At 38.9% G+C, this 17,895-nt stretch overlaps 1 protein-coding gene across 1 annotated transcript in view; it reads left to right on the forward strand.

The window, feature by feature from the left end:
* Positions 1–17,895, forward strand: part of LOC131951279 (uncharacterized) — a 132,653-nt gene that overhangs the window by 101,666 nt on the left and 13,092 nt on the right. The window contains exon 3 of the mRNA XM_059313635.1: positions 8,190–8,312. Coding sequence (XP_059169618.1) covers positions 8,190–8,312 — 123 coding nt within the window. The remainder of the gene's footprint in view (positions 1–8,189; positions 8,313–17,895) is intronic.

Genomic DNA, 17,895 nt, shown 5'->3' on the forward strand with positions numbered 1-17,895 from the left:
AAAAAAACTTTTTAAAAAACCACGTTTTTCTTGTGGACTAAAAAGTAGAAAATAACTATTTACATACATTTGATGACAAAAAACGTGGGTACGTTCACCATCAAATTTCCCGACCCATCTGCCCGACCCACGTTTTTTGTCATCAAATGTATGTAAATAGTTATTTTCTACTTTTTAGTCCACAAGAAAAACGTGGTTTTTTAAAAAGTTTTTTTTTAAGTATTTTATTTTCTCCTTTTTAGTCCGTTGCTACACATGAAAAAACGTGGTTTTTAAAAAAGTTTTTTATATAGTTTATTTTCTACTTTATCTAATGACTTGATTAAGTATGAATTGACTAAGTGTTTATAAATACACGGACTAAAAAAATCTTGAGCGACCAGGATTCGAACCTGGGTTGTCGCGGCCACAACGCGAAGTACTAACCACTATACGATCACGGCCAGCGCGCTCACATCGATTGGGGCCGAAGTAACTGTGTCTATAAGCCTCCAGTCTTGTCGGTATCTTTAGAAATCATGTCCTCAATTTTATGGTCCTTGGGGCGTAATTAAATTAAGCTAATTACCGTCTCTAATTGCTAGTTTTTATGATTGCATCTGAAATTGTTAGGCGAAAGTAGCCTACATGCCAAATTTCAGATCTATTGAGCAATCAGAAGTGGGTTAATTTTCGATGTCAATTTTAACAACAAACACACGCGAAGCTGAGTTAATAAAAACGTGTTAAAAAAATAAAAACTTAAGCTTGAAATAATTTCAAAAATTTTATATTTTAAGAATCAATGATATAAAAGTTGCAAATGTAAAGAAGTTGAAAATAATGTTTTGTTTATGGCTACATTTCTGTTTATTTTCATGCAGTCTAATTTGTAACCTGTAGTTTTACTTTGTAAGGCAAGCGTTGATTGGCTGTACAAAAACTCCGTTATTGATCTTCTGAATTTTTTTTTTTTGGCATTTAAAAAAAATAATTGAGTTACCAAAAATACTAAAACCTTAATGTCTTTATACTCAAATACTCTAGCGAGGCTCTACATAGGCAACGATTTACCCGAAACTCAATTTCGGCAAAAAGGGGGTTGGCGTGGTCGAGTCGGTAAAGCTCATGGTTGCTAAACCGAAAGGTCTCGAGTTCGAACCCTCGGGCAGATGAGGCTCGTTAGTTGGGGACAGTCACTCTTCTAGGAGAGACAACTCCAAAATCAAACAACTGCTGCCTTGTAGTTTGTTCTTGGTTGGACAAAGGCTATGGAAGCAAATCCAAAAAAGAAAAGCAGGCTGAAATAGGAGTCAATGGCCTCAAAGGCGCATAACACGTATCCTTAATTGTGATGGAAGCATGGTCGATTCGGCAAAGCTCATGGTTGATAAATTCGAAAAAAGTCTCGAGTTCAAACCCTCTGGCAGATAAGGCTCGATCCCTCCCAACACTAAAAATTAAGACTGAAGAAGAAGAAGAATTTCGGTAAAGATTGGCACACAATCCAACATGTGCAAAGATTCTCCAAACATTCTGTTATCGCCTTGTCCTTTAACACCGAGTGACGGTCAATTAATGTGACCAGACCTTCGCCCTTACCTCATTATTAGAGAAATCTAAACAAAGTCAAATGAGAACTTCTAATGAAAACTGTACGGCCGTGCAAGTGGCTGCATCAAAAGACGAGGCTGTAGGCGAGACGTCACTGATTAACTGCCACTAGGCTGGTCCTGTTTATTAGCTGGGTTATATAAACATCCTGGTTAGTTGCATCAAATTAGTTTCAGTAGATGTGCTGCTGACACCCCCCCCCCCCCCCACCCCTAGTTAATTTTACCCCTATCTATTTACTCCTATCCCAAAAATATAGTAGGATATTAACCCCTGTTTTAATTATCCCAAATATGCCCTTAACAAATCCTAACACTAAGCATAACCCAAAACTAAATGACTGACGGACTAGTAGTACCTCTAGCTGACTGATGCACTAGTGGTGCCACTAACTGACTGATTCACGAGTGGTGCCACTAACTGACTGGACAAAGTGCCGCCTATGATATAAAATAAAGAAATAAATTTGTCGGCTTGAAATTTTCATTTATTGTTTAAAACATCTGCGAAACGAAATCTATTCTACATTATGTTTGTTGGGAATTTAATCAAAGTAATATTACGACATGAGGGGTCCATTTAAAAATATGCCTAGTTTTAATTTGGTAAACATCTATTTATTTTGACATAGGAAATGTTTGCTGTCTGAAGCACACAACAACACATGAAAATTGAGGGGTGTGCATTACCTCGGTGTTAAAAAATAATCTTCAGACATTGTAACAGATACATCATTATAACAGACATATTAATATAACAGACTTATCATCTTCAGACACATCTTTTAGAAACACATATCATAACTGTCATACAATAAACGGATTGAAGTTACATTTCGTTTAATTCGTTTGTAGGTTTTTGAATTTAAGTTTTTATTGCTGTTCCAAATCTACAAACAGACGCAGACAATTATTTAGTTTAACATGAGGTGAAAGAATATTTAGCCTAAAAATATCCTATTTAAAAAATATAAGAAGACGAAAATATTTGGTGAGAAAAACACAATTCAGTTTAAAAAAAAACAGAATAAAAACATTTAGTAAGATAAAAAGCTTGAATTTAAGAAAAGATAATTAGCGTTAAAACACAATGCAGCCAGCCAATGAAATTTAGTTGGCCAGCTATAAAGCTCATCCGTACTAAGTTTCTCCTCTTTTCATCACGTATTTACCAGAACATATCTTTAATAGCCTGATCTCACAATAAACGTTCAATTTTTAATGTGCAACATTTTCTATACCGTTATTTGCGACAGATTGGTGTGTCATAGCTACCCCCGTGCCCCTCCCCGGTGATTTATTGAACTCACAGGTGGTGATGGCGTGGATATCAGGCTCACTGTTGCTGCTGTCGTCAGCACCTTTCAGCCAGCAGGCGCGGTGCAGCACTTTCCATTGTTCGTCTGCTGCACCATCAATCACCCGCCGTTTTCCCTGCTGCCGTTCTAATGCGGCGTACTGCTGGCTAATGGGAGATAATTTATTATTGATACCAGTCACCGTGCAATCACAGTACATTACCTCCCCTTTTAAAGCCCGTGGGCGCAGTGGGCCTACCATTACCAACGGCTTGAGGCTAGCAGTTAGCTAGGCTGGTCTCATTACTGCTTTATATCTATTGTTTCTCGACTATTCTGGGACGCTAGCCTTGTAGCAGAGAACTTTTGGTGACGAGAGAGGCAGCAAAGTATAAATGGGTGTCATTACTGTCACTTACTGTTGGAGCTAAGCACTTTAACGTCAGGGGCGAGAAGCGTGTTTTGTTTTCTCTTTAGTCGCTCGTTATGTCCCCATCCACTACCTGCATCTTGTATTTATAAATAGTAACATGCGCCAACCAACACATGTCCTCTCGCACATACCATGCTACACTACTAGTGATGTTACCAGAAACATGTATACTTTTAGCATCTGTGTGGGCCAAGTCCCATGTTGAGATGGCCAAATCCCATATCTGAGGTGGCTAAGTCAGTTCCTTGAGATGGCCAAATCTTATGTCTAGGATGGCCAAGTCGAGTCCTTGACATGGCCAAGATACATACATTACATGGCCAAGTCGAGTCCTTGACATGGCCAAGTCCTGAGTCTGACAAGGCCAAGTTCCATGTCTGAGATGGCCAAGTCACATGACTGACATGGCCGTAGTATGAAACACTATAAGCACCGCAGTCGGAGCCTAATGGACGTACATAAACAAGACACGTCGAAACCAACTTCACTATCGACCAGATAACAAAGAAGCTCTTCGGTTTAGCTGAACATTATTTTAGCTGTGAGTTTAGCTGAACATTATTTTAGCTGTAAGTTTAACTGAGCATTATTTTAGCTGTGAGTTTAGCTGAACATTATTTTAGCTGTGAGTGTAGCTGAACATTATTTTAGCTGTCAGTTTAGCTGAACATTATTTTAGCTGCTGAGAAACAAAAGCTCGGTCACCGTGACCTGCACTAGTTTTCCGCTGTCTGGAAATATTTCTCCCATAATTCGTCTGGGCCGGGCACTACGCCGTGACGTCACGCTGCAGCCACACACAGCGCCGACTGCCGAAAATGACAGTAATCAGGCATTGAAAGGGACAGCCTTTGCCGCCTGATTAAATTTCCTAACCTCAGAGGGAAGGCGAGCTCGTCGTCCGCCATATTACCGTCCGGCGTTCAAGTTTTTAATTAGGTTTTCAAGCTAAAATAATTCAATTCTCTCTTGTGGTTACGCTGGGAGCAAACATGACGTCATCGCTGTTGAGACGATAACAGGAGTGATTCGTGTAGATGTATATCCGGGTCAGTGGGCGTTGACCTTTTAGGGCATTGACTTTTTGAGTTAAAGAAATGGCAGGCGTGAAGAATAGAAGTAGAAAATGTAAGAAATATTTACAGCCATTAGACTGTAGTTTTTATTTTATTTTGGAATATTCGTTTGTATTGTGAAAAAACAAACAACTTTTCTCATCTACCATCATCCAAAGGTTGTAATCCGCTGAACTAAATTATCTTAGTATTTATAGATAACACTTCAAAATTGTAGTTTCAACAAGAGTGTGCTTCAGAAAATAAAATAAAATAACAAGAGCAAAGAATTAGAACCAATACTATCGTTGACGTTCAATCCATCCTCCCCCTCCACCCCCCCCCCTCCCAAATTTCCAGACAATATTTAACTTGTACACGCATGGATGCTTATATTCCTAATGGCTTTTTATAGATGGAAACGATGTCTTACAAAAAGATTTAGCCATTATATATATATATATATATATATATATATATATATATATATATATATATATATATATATATATATATATATATATACATATATATATACATATATATATATATATATATATATATATATATATATATATATATATATATATATATATATATATATATATATATATACATATAGGCCCTTTATATGTATATCTATATTTTTTGTATCTATTAATGTACATGCCTACATAATTACATATTTGTCCATCTACTGACCCAGAATCTACTTATATTTAATTATGTATCTTTGTACGGTTGTATCTATATATCTGTATAATTAGTTATCTATATATCTGTATACTTAGTGATATATATATATATATATATATATATATATATATATATATATATATATATATATATCCAAATTCTGTACGTTAACTTGGCGTTAACCCTTACATTTCTGATCACGTGATTGACATGACCTGTCGTCCTAACCAAGACATTGAGAACCACTGTGTTGTGTTGTGTGTTGTTGTTGTTGTTGTTATTGTTGTTGTCAAGCAATCATACCAAAGCTGTAGACCGACGTGACAAAACCTCAGTAACTACATTTACTTTAGCCTACCCATCAGTACCTACTTGTACTTTAGCTTACCCATCGCCCAACAGTAAATATATCTTCTTGAGCCTTTCCTTTAAAAAAAAAGATGTCTGGTTTTCATGCGACCAGTTTGCACATTTTGTGTTCATCTAAAACTATGGGGACCTGAGTGGAAGAATGAGTGAGCAGGGGGGGGGGGGGTCGCGCGAAGTGTAGAACAGCTTCTGATAAAATAAAAAAATTCCTGTTTAACTAGAAATGAGTAAAAAACCTGGTTTCTCCGCGTGATATCGATGTCGTAAAAAAGTGGTTCGTTCTTATGAATGAACATTTTTTTTACCCTCCACACGTTTGATTTGTTCAACTCGTGATCTAAACTCCTCTACAAAGCCAAACTTGAACCGACAAAAAAAAATTAATCAAAGCGGGAGATTCTAAATTAAATTTTGTCTCGAAATTTGAGATTGATCTTCAGTTTCTTGTCCTGGATATCGTGTGTCATTTCTTTTCTGCTTCTTCCAGCTTGTAATGCTTTTGTCGTTAGTAAGTCCCATACATTCAATGCTTTTGTCGCTAGTAGGTTCCATACATTCAATGCTTTTGTCGCTAGTAGGTTCCATACATTCAATGCTTTTGTCGCTAGTAGGTTCCATACGTTCAATGCTTTTGTCGCTAGTAGGTTCCATACATTCAATGCTTTTGTCGCTAGTAGGTTCCATACATTCAATGCTTTTGTCGCTAGTAGGTTCCATACATTCAATGCTTTTGTCGCTAGTAGGTTCCATAAATTTAATGCAACACCCAACCCATTAATTACCCCTACATTCCTCCATCAAGCACTACCCAACCCATTAATTTCCCCATCAAGCACTACCCAACCCATTAATTTCCCCCATCAAGCACTACCCAACCCATTAATTTCCCCCATCAAGCACTACCCAACCCATTAATTTCCCCCATCAAGCACTACCCAACCCATTAATTTCCCCCATCAGGCACTACCCAACCCATTAATTTCCCCCATCAAGCACTACCCAACCCATTAATTTCCTCCATCAAGCACTACCCAACCCATTAATTTCCCCCATCAAGCACTACCCAACCCATTAATTTCCCCCATCAAGCACTACCCAACCCATTAATTTCCCCATCAAGCACTACCCAACCCATTAATTTCCCCCATCAAGCACTACCCAACCCATTAATTTCCCCCATCAAGCACTACCCAACCCATTAATTTCTCCCATCAACCACTACCCAACCCATTAATTTCCCCCATCAAGCACTACCCAACCCATTAATTTCCCCATCAAGCACTACCCAACCCATTAATTTCCCCATCAAGCACTACCCAACCCATTAATTTCCCCCATCAACCACTACCCAACCCATTAATTTCCCCCATCAACCACTACCCAACCCATTAATTTCCCCCATCAACCACTACCCAACCCATTAATTTCCCCCATCAACCACTACCCAACCCATTAATTTCCCCCATCAACCACTACCCAACCCATTAATTTCTCACTCCCATTTGTCAAAGATTATCCTTCTCAGGGCCAGAAAAAAATCGGATTTGGCCCATTATCCCAAGCTCCAATAAAACAGCGCACTGATCTAATCCCTGGTGCGGCCACGGTTCTAGATGAACATGACACACGAAATGGCGGGCACCGATTTATTCGCCTTCACGCCATGCCCGTCCAGCATATTAATAAAACTCGTCTGACGTCACGCCTTGCACGGCTGTATACACATCTATCTTCACGTTCGATTTCTAACCGGTTCCGGTTTCGTTTTCCGGTCAGCCCCTATTCTGTCTTGGAGACTTGGTGGTTCAGATTTAGTGGTTCAGGTTTGGTGGTTCGTTTGGTGGTTCAGGTTTGGTGGTTCAGGTTTGGTGGTTCGTTTGGTGGTTCAGGTTTGGTGGTTCAGGTTTGGTGGTTCGTTTGGTGGTTCAGGTTTGGTGGTTCAGGTTTGGTGGTTCGTTTGGTGGTTCAGGTTTGGTGGTTCAGGGTTGGTGGTTCAGGTTTGGTGGTTCAGGTTTGGTGGTTCAGGTTTGGTGGTTCGTTTGGTGGTTCAGGTTTGGTGGTTCAGGGTTGGTGGTTCAGGTTTGGTGGTTCAAGTTTGGTGGTTCAGTTTTGGTAGTTCAGGTTTGGTGGTTCAGGTTTGGTGGTTCGTTTGGTGGTTCAGTTTTGGTGGTTCAGGTTTGGTGGTTCAGGTTTGGTGGTTCAGATTTGGTGGTTCAGGTTTGGTGGTTCAGGTTTGGTGGTTCAGGTTTGGTGGTTCAGGCTTGGTGGTTCAGGTTTGGTGGTTCAGTTTTGGTGGTTCAGGTTTGATGGTTCATGTTTGGTGGTTCAGGTTTGGTGGTTCAGGTTTGGTGGTTCAGGTTTGGTGGTTCAGGTTTGGTGGTTCAGGCTTGGTGGTTCAGGTTTGGTGGTTCAGGTTTGGTGGTTCAGGTTTGGTGGTTCAGGCTTGGTGGTTCATGTTTGGTGGTTCAGGTTTGGTGGTTCAGGTTTGGTGGTTCAGGTTTGGTGGTTCAGGTTTGGTGGTTGAGGTGTAGTGGTTCAACGTTTTTCAAATGTGTTTGTGGGGAAAGTTTAAAATAAGCCCAGATGTTTACTTTGACAAGAACAAACAGAAAAAAAACTCTAAATATAAAAAAAAATAATAAAGTACTAATTCAGAACCGACAGTCCATCTAGCAGACAAAGTAGAGCTCATCTGACCCCTTGACCAAAGGTACAATGGGGACGATTTTAAATTTTGTTTTTCCAGATGCGCAATGGTTTCTTCCTTGCGGTGGAGAGTTTGATCAAGACATCGGGATTTGGCATGCAAGGCGCCAGGATCATCTACCTTCTGAGGAATCTGGGGGCACACATCAACAGACAAAACGAGGTTTGAGCAATTGTAATAGTATGGTCCAAAACTTAAAAAAAACAACAAATATTTGATAAGCGATCCTTTCTGGGAGTATTCTCATCAACTCCCCAAAGTTTTATGGCGATCGGATAAAAGGTGTAGTAATGCACGCGCGCACACACAATTTCATTCATAAATAGATAGATATATACTTTTAACCAGCGTCGCGATCGGATAAAAGGTGTAGTAATTCACGCGCGCACACACAATTTCATTCATAAATAGATAGATATATACTTTTAACCAGCGTCGCCCCCCCCCCCCCCGGAAAATTTAGTCACCCCCCCCCCACCCAAAAAAATAAATTAAAAAAAATCATGTTTCACGTGCCTCCCATCCCCTGAGAAAAAAAGGCTGAAAGAAGCACTGGTGGTGTTATGCTTGTCGAATAAATCCTGCCTAAAGATGTATGATTCCAATCAATAAATTAAAATTATTGAGTTCATTCTTCCAATCAATAAGTCAAAATTGTTGAATAGTCCTACAATCAACACCTTTTTTTTTAGATTTATCCCTCCAATCCCAGATACCCAGATACGCCCATTCCCCCCCCCCCCCCCCCCCAATCTCAGTAAGCATCAGACGGCTCAAGCTGGGGGCACTGGCACACCTGACCACGTGCATTGTAGCAGACGAGAAATTCATCCCGCATAAAATACCAGGCGTCTTCCATGGCTAAATTGAAAATTAAAATCCCTGACGGCGAATTTTTTTTTTACACTTTAAAATTGTTTTTTTTTGTCTGTTTTAAAAATAGCATTCTTGTCACGTGATTATCGTGTGATTGAATGTTTTTGATTAAAATAGAGTTTATTATTTTTTTTTTTCTGTTTTAAATTTACAATTTGAGTCTCATCACATTTACTGTAGCGAAAGATCACGCCTGTGAAATTGTTTTTAATACATTTAGTAGAGATGAAATAAATAGTCGTAGAATGTTTTATTGTGAAAATAATTAATCGGCGATACACTGACTTTTATCAATGTTACACATACGTTACATGGATGTTCATGAACGTTACATAGAAACGTCACAAACCTTATAAAGACAGCAGCCTACATACTCATGTCATAAACATTATTAAGACATTGCATACACATGTTGCAAAACTTATACAGACGTTACATACACAAACCTTAAATAGACATACATATGTCACAAACCTTATACAGACATTACATACATCTGTTACAAACTTTATACAGATGTTATATACACAACCCTTATAGAGACGTTACATAGAAAGTACATACACATGTCACAAACCTTATAATATAGACGTTACATACACATGTTACATAGACATTACATATACATTGTATACACATTTTACAAACCTTATACAGACGTTACATACACAAACCTTAAATAGATGTTACATACATATGTTACAAACCTTACACAGACATTACATACATATGTCACAAACCTTATACACACGTACATACACATGCTACAAACCTTATATAGACGTTACATACACAAACCTTAAATAGACGTTACATACATATGTCACAAACCTTATACAGACGTTACACATACACATATTACAAACCTTATAAAGACGTTACAAACACAAACCTTAAATAGACGTTACACACACAAACCTTATACAGACATTACATACATGTTACAAACCTTATATAGACGTTACATAGACATGTTACAAACCTTATACAGACGTTACACATACACAAACCTTATACAGATGTTACATACACGTTGCACACCTTATATAGACGTTACATAGACAAACCTTATACAGACATTACACAATTATGTTACAAACCTTATACAGACGTTACATACACAAACCTTAAATAGACGTTACATAGACATGTTACAAACCTTAAATAGACGTTACATATACAAACCTTATACAGACGTCACATAGACAAACGTTAAATCGATGTATCATAAAATGAACACAAAACACAGCTGATCTCTGAGGTTGCTGATGCCCTAATTGACCCCGCGTTAAACACCCAATCAATTCTTCCCTTTGATTCAGCCATAACCCACGTGACAAAGCCCTAGTCCATTACGGGAATGAGCGGGAGTTGTTTGCGCTTTAGCCATCAGAGAAATGCCATGGTTTCCTCTCTGGTTTTAACGCTCTCTAATTGTAGGCACCAGATTTAAACGCTCTCTAATTCTAGTACGGCACCAGATTTAAACGCTCTCTAATTTTCGTACGGCACCAGATTATTTTAACGCTCTCTAATTCTCCTACGGCACCAGATTATTTTAACGCTCTCTAATTCTAGTACGGCACCAGATTATTTTAACGCTCTCTAATTCTAGTACGGCACCAGATTTAAACGCTCACTAATTCTAGTACGGCACCAGATTTAAACGCTCTCTAATTCTAGTACGGCACCAGATTTAAACGCTCACTAATTCTAGTACGGCACCAGATTTAAACGCTCACTAATTATAGTACGGCACCAGATTTAAACGCTCTCTAATTCTAGTACGGCACCAGATTTAAACGCTCACTAATTCTAGTACGGCACCAGATTTAAACGCTCTCTAATTCTAGTACGGCACCAGATTTAAACGCTCACTTATTCTAGTACGGCACCAGATTTAAACGCTCTCTAATTCTAGTACGGCACCAGATTTAAACGCTCTCCAATTCTAGTACGGCACCAGATTTAAACGCTCTCTAATTCTAGTACGGCACCAGATTTAAACGCTCACTAATTCTAGTACGGCACCAGATTTAAACGCTCACTAATTCTAGTACGGCACCAGATTTAAACGCTCTCTAATTCTAGTACGGCACCAGATTATTTTAACGCTCACTAATTCTAGTACGGCACCAGATTTAAACGGTCACTAATTCTAGTACGGCACCAGATTATTTTAACGCTCTCTAATTCTAGTACGGCACCAGATTATTTTAACGCTCTCTAATTCTAGTACGGCACCAGATTTAAACGCTCTCTAATTCTAGCACGGCACCAGATTATTTTAACGCTCTCTAATTCTAGTACGGCACCAGATTATTTTAACGCTCTCTAATTCTAGTTCGGCACCAGATTTAAACGCTCTCTAATTCTAGCCTTATACCGGACCCCCATCAGGCCTATATTTTTGTCACCGTAACAAGTACCATGGATCTCAAACTGTTCCACATCGACAACAGCTGTTATTACAAAATTTAGTCCCCGGCGCTGTTAGTGCCCATCCCGTTTATAACCCACACAATAATTTCTTACCACCCCTTCCCTCATCCACACGAGGTGTCCACTTTGAACGACCCCCCCCCCCCCAGGAATATAGATATAATGGTTATCTTAAATCTTACTTGCAATTAACTATATCAATTTTTACGAGAATCTATGTGTGCGTATCAATCTTTTCTACTGGGATTGATTTTTCACGGAACTGTCTGTAAAATAATCAATAATATTATAAGTAAAATCTATAATGTGTTTAGAAAAATTAATTTGATACATTAAAAGAATATCAAATGTATGAAGATCGCTTGTTTTTATTTAAATGATAATTAATAAAAACCAATTTTATTTTTATATAAACTATAAAACATTACGCATCGTTTATGAAAGAGGTTTTAAAAGCTCTCGACATACGCAGCTTTACAATTAGTTGCCATGGCAACATAGAGCTCATTGCACCTATTTCTCTTTTCATACATCGCCTTCTCACCCAAGTGGAACTAATTTTGTTACTATAAATATGGCTCGTGATTTCATTTCTTAAATCAGCTTCTGTTTTAATTACAAAAACACTTCAACTCTTCGGTTCGATTTTTTTTTCATTCAGGATTTTACACGTTTGCGTTTTTAAGTATATTTATGTTGGTGATAAATGTAATTTGTACATATACACAACCCCACCCAGTCCAAAAGTCGTACCCCCTTCTTGTGGAGGGAATAAATTCAACATCCCGTCTGGTTAGCGTAGGCCTAAAGTCACTTCGGTGAAGTTTCTATGTCTTTTCCACTTTTAGCTTGCTGTAGATAAAGTGTGAAAATATGGATGGATATCTCATTAGACACTCTTGGACCCCCACTCCTATATTTTTAGACACTCTTGCCCCCCCCCCCACCCATACATTAGACACTCTTGGCCCCATATCCCTATATTAGACACTCTTGCCCCCCCCATCCCTTTATTAGATACTCTTACACCCCCACCCCTACATTCGACCCTCTTGCGCCCCCACCCCTACATTACACCCTCTTGGCCCCCCCCCACTCCAACATTAGACACTCCCCCCCCCCATCCCTATATTAGACACTCTTGCACCCCCACCCCTACAAAGACACTCTTGCACCCCTCCCAGTGGTAGGTACTTCTTAAATAACGTGTGTTTTATAGTGGCTTCTAAATACCTTTAATGTACTGGTTCTGCATTTAAAGATGGACTCTACTTCCTCTGCAATGAAGAAAATATCCAAAGATAAATACAAATCTACGTTTAGCAAAGTACACAGCCAAGCAAAAAAAAAATCTTTTCCCTTAAAAATTGCTGACGTGAGTTTTGTGTTGGCTCAGCCAAATACAAAATGTGTGTGTGTGGGGGGGGGGGGGAATAAAAGAAACAAGTAATATTGTTGGGCGCGCGCGTTAACTACTCTATGGGAGTCAATATTCCATTCGCAATTTATCGTCTGCTATTGACCGAGTATTTCTTCGCCTTTGTCCTGGTCCAATCCAACTTAGTCCAGTCCCAACTTTCTCGTCAAATCTCGCGAGTGTTTGAATTATTTCCCAGCTCCCAGAGTGGATTTCTTAGCGTCTGCAAGGGTCGCTATTGGGGTCGTTTGTTTACGTACTTCCATTCTTCGCGTGGCGGGAGAAATTTCTAGACTTCGATCATCAGACGTCAGGGTGTTTGCGTTTAAAAAGTTTCGTCGCTTTTGTTAGACAGAGAAACAGACCTGCCTTTTGCTTATGATTTGAATGATTCGTACAGTTGTTCGAAAACGAATAAAAAAAAGTTATTTGGGAAAAGCTTTAGTTTGATGTGTGACGGTAGAAGGGGGTGGAGGTGGTTTAGAAATGTGGCATAACACTTTTGAGTTTTAGAAAGTAATGGTGTAAACTGGAGCTTTGCATTTATTTAAAAGTTTCGATAGACTTTTTAATAATTGTAATAATTATTGATCAATATACTCAACGGTGATCAAACTCAATCGCTATTTAAAAAAAAACACCCAAAAAATGCAGTTTGAACGAATGAGGGGGTGAGGGCGGTAGGCTGTAGTTTGGCGTCATTTTTGTGAATATGTGTGGACGATGGGTAGCAAAAATAGTCACAAAAAAAAGAACACATGACGTCATAAATCATTTATGGAAGCCCGCCCCCCCCCCCTTAGATTTCCTCAGTGTTTCTTCCAGACTTTTTCTCCGGGGGGGGGGGGGGGCACTTGAAATTCTCAGAGTGGGGGGGGGGGGGGGGGGGGTGGTAGACTTTCTTTGGGGGCGGACGGGGGCGGACACTGTTAAAAGTATATATTTTCTATATAAATTATACACATTTCATTTCGTTCGGGGGGGGGGGGGGAGATGCCTGGAATAAACTCTGGACTTCCTTACTACTGTCTTTAAGAAGAGACTTCTAGAATTCAACTTCTGAAAGTGCTTTTACTTTTAGGCAAAATATATTTTTGACAAATATATCAGACTCATTTAACCTCGATTAAAGTTGTAGGCCTAAATCCACCCTTCTAATTTCTATTCTGGCTTTTTTTCTCTCGCTTTTTAATCACTATCCTAAATATTTAAAGAAAAAAACATTTTAATCCCGATAACACAATTTTTATCTCGCTATTTAATCCATAATTTAAAACAAAATCGTGTATTATTTTTAATCCCGATAACACATTTTTGACCCACTCTTTAATCTTTTAAACAAAAAAAAAAAAAAAAAAAAAAAAAAAAAAGAAAACACAACTTAATTTTATTCCTTTGTTAAATCCTGAAAGTGAACACGTCAACAGTGAAATGGAAACGATACGATTGACGTTTTCTCGTCGGACAGACGGGATTCTCCGAGAAAAATAAATAATGAACGTGTTATGTAAACGTGATGAAACATGAATTTATCCCCACCTCGTCCCTCATTCAATTACGACCGGAAATAACCCGCCCATGTCGTCCGTTGTCCTTTTCAACCGGGCGCCCGAGTTTTCGCGCTCTTTAATTTCCCTATGGCCCAGGATAGCAGGGGAAGAAAATGTCCAGGGAAGAAAATATGATAGGGTCCCATCTTCCTTTATCCTGGACCAGTCACGTCTACTTGAGGCTTAGGCTCCGATAAACTTTCCGGTACACGTTTTTTTCTTTTCTGTTCTTCGGGAATTTCCAGTTTATCCTCTGTAAAAGATGCTCAAACAATCGGGAAAATCCAATTATTGCTAGACAATAATAATTTGTTTTGTGATTCTTCAGATTCCCTCGTTATTTTTACCATAGCTTACCTTTGTCAAGATCTTTATTTTTAAATGTTGCGTCCGTCTAACACGCATATTGTATACTGACTTCTTTTGTTTCGTACATCATAACGTGATTTTGACCTTTTCGGATGTTACCCTAACGTAAAGAGAAAACTTTTGGTTAAAGAACCTCTTTTCGGTCAGACTGAGCGGTAGATAAAAACAAGTGGCTTTATCGAGTTCTTTGTTTGATTTAAAAGAGAAAATGTCTGCCCTCGCTAACACGACAGTGCAAAAAAAATGGAGGTCTGGATTTTTCTGCGAGAACTGCTGACTAGATTCCAGACATTGTCTGAAGAGTTGGGTGTCGTCCGTCAGCCAGATGTCAATTTTTTTTTGTGGGGGTGGGGGAGGGGTGGGGGAGGGGGAGATTGGAAGCTTGAAGACTTGACAATTATTGAGACGAATGTGTCTACGTACGTGTCAAACATGTCGTCCCACATTGGCTTTGTTTTCATGACGTCTGAATGGGGTTTATGTCTAGACAACATTTGGGCATTCCAGATTTTTTTTTTATTCTTAAGTCCCTTCTACTGCTATAAACATGTCATTTGAGTCCCTTCTACTGCTATAAACATGTCATTTGAGTCCCTTCTACTGCTATAAACATGTCATTTGAGTCCCTTCTACTGCTATAAACATGTCATTTAAAAATAGTTCCAAAACTTAAGTTAAACCTATTACTTTTTTTGTTACATTATTTAATTTAATTTTTGTCTTAAGGGTCGAAACGGGCGAGCGAAATTTTGACAATTTCAAATGGACCGATTTCTTTCAAACTTAACATGTCGTTCCAGATCTGATGTCAATGCAATGTGACATCAAATTGGACTGAAGTTTTCCCCGCACATTGTTTACATTCATTTGTCTCGCAAGGTTTTAGTCATTGTATTAAATTTTTAAGTAATGAAAAAACAAACAAAAAAAAACAACGTATTAATAACATACTTTTGTGCACTAGTTAGTTATTTAAAGTGGTTCATAATTAAATATTAAAAAGAAAATGACAAGTGCATATAATTCTGTAAACGTTATTTAAACATGTTTTAATAATTTTTTTACATGTAATTTTTGTGTCAGGTCACGCACAATTTAAAACAAAAATCATAACAGCTAAAGAAAAAAGTTGTACATCTATATTCTAAAGGATGAACGCACACGTTTTAAATTAAGCAAAAAACATGAATTCTAACTTTATTTCATTGGTCTTATTATTTTTTTTTGATTCCCGTGAAAACATTTTTTCCCCCCACGTTATTGTATATGGATCATAAGTGCTAATTGATATTTGAGCTAGATTAATGGGAGTTTAAGTGCTATTTGACATTTTCTTTAGATTAATGGGGACGACATTGGAAGTTTAAATGCTAACTGACATTTTGTCTAGATTAATGTGAGCTTAAGTGCTAAGTGACATTTTGTCTAGATTAATGTGAGCTTAACTGCTAAGGTAGGGCATGGGGGAAGAGCTAAAAGCCTTGGATGTTAACAATCGTTGATGCTTCGATAAATAGCGTTAAATATATTATATGTGTGCGCGTGTGTTTGGGTGGGGGGGGGGGGATAACTAGACGGTTTACTAGCCTATTATCTGCCAAACTACCTTCCATCTCTTATTCTTCATGAAACTCTGCTACACTGTTTACCCCTTTTGCCTTTCTACCCTACCCATATGTCAGCCAGTTATGCCTTCCTAAAAAACTGGAATGTCCTTCAACATCCACTCTAGGCGACCCTACATTTGAATGCCCACAAAAGTGTTCTTACTTACTTCCAATATATTATCACATGTAATGTGTAGCTGATATAAAGGTGTATTTATTTTGGTGTTATGCAATAATTAAAGTATAATCTCGAATGCTTTGGAAAAAATAAATACACACATTTACAAGTGTAAAGATATTTTAAGTTTTTGTAGTTAACCCATCGTAGTCAACCCACTTTGGATAATCCACCGTAGTTAACCCACTGTGGATAACCCATTGTAATTAGCCAATCGTAGTTAGCCTATTCTAGCGAACCTATTATGATGCCGTTAATGTATTTGTTCTCCTGTCCCTTTGTTCTGTTTAGTCTCTATTTGACACACCAAACATCTTAGCCCCCCATCGTCTCAGTGGTTCAATGAAATCTATTTGACCACCCTCCCCCCCCCCCCCCAGCTAACACAAGTCGTTCCACGCGGGACTACCGCTGTATTTACAAACATTGATGATCGACTTTTGAGCGTCGTGATTCAAGTCAGGGGTATCAGTGATCGATGCTTTGATTCAAGTCAGGGGTATCTGTGTTCGATGCTCTGATTCAAGTCAGGGGTATCTGTGTTCGATGCTCTGATTCAAGTCAGGGGTATCTGTGATCGATGCTGTGATTCAAGTCAGGGGTATCTGTGATCAATGATGTGATTCAAGTCAGGGGTATCTGTGATCGATGCTGTGATTCAAATCAGGGGTATCTGTGATCGATGCTGTGATTCAAGTCAGGGGTATCTGTGATCGATGCTGTGATTCAAGTCAGGGGTATCTGTGATCGATGCTGTGATTCAAGTCAGGTATCTGTGATCAATGATGTGATTCAAGTCAGGGGTATCTGGGATCGATGCCGTGAGAACGCTTGATCCGTGATCCATCTCGGTATCAAACAGGAGAGGGACTGGTCAGTCAGTGTCCGGATTGTGGACAGGTCATTCAATGTCCAAGTTATGGACAAATCATTCAATGTTTGGACCAATGTCCAGGTTATGGACCAGTCAATGTCCGGGTTTTAAATCGGTCATCCAATGTTCGGGTTATAGATTGGTCATCCAATATCTGAGTTATAGTTTGGTCATCCAATGTCCGAGTTAAGCCCTAGTTAAGCCACTTGTATCCAGTCGTCTCATCATGACGCGGGTACTGGTCACTAATGGGCACTAGGGCGAGTGTGGACTAAATAGGGCCATATTGAACTGGGTGAATCGATCACAACTGAAAACATAGCGACCGTACTGACCACGTCCAGCTGTCAGCCACGTTTTAACACCACATCACGTGACCTAAACCATGTAGTGATTCTACCTTGACAGACATGGCGGACAGATTTGTGTCCG

This window comes from Physella acuta, unplaced genomic scaffold (assembly GCF_028476545.2).
Source record: "Physella acuta isolate Inbredline_101_S28 unplaced genomic scaffold, ASM2847654v3 ptg000806l, whole genome shotgun sequence".
Classification (NCBI taxonomy): domain Eukaryota; kingdom Metazoa; phylum Mollusca; class Gastropoda; family Physidae; genus Physella; species Physella acuta.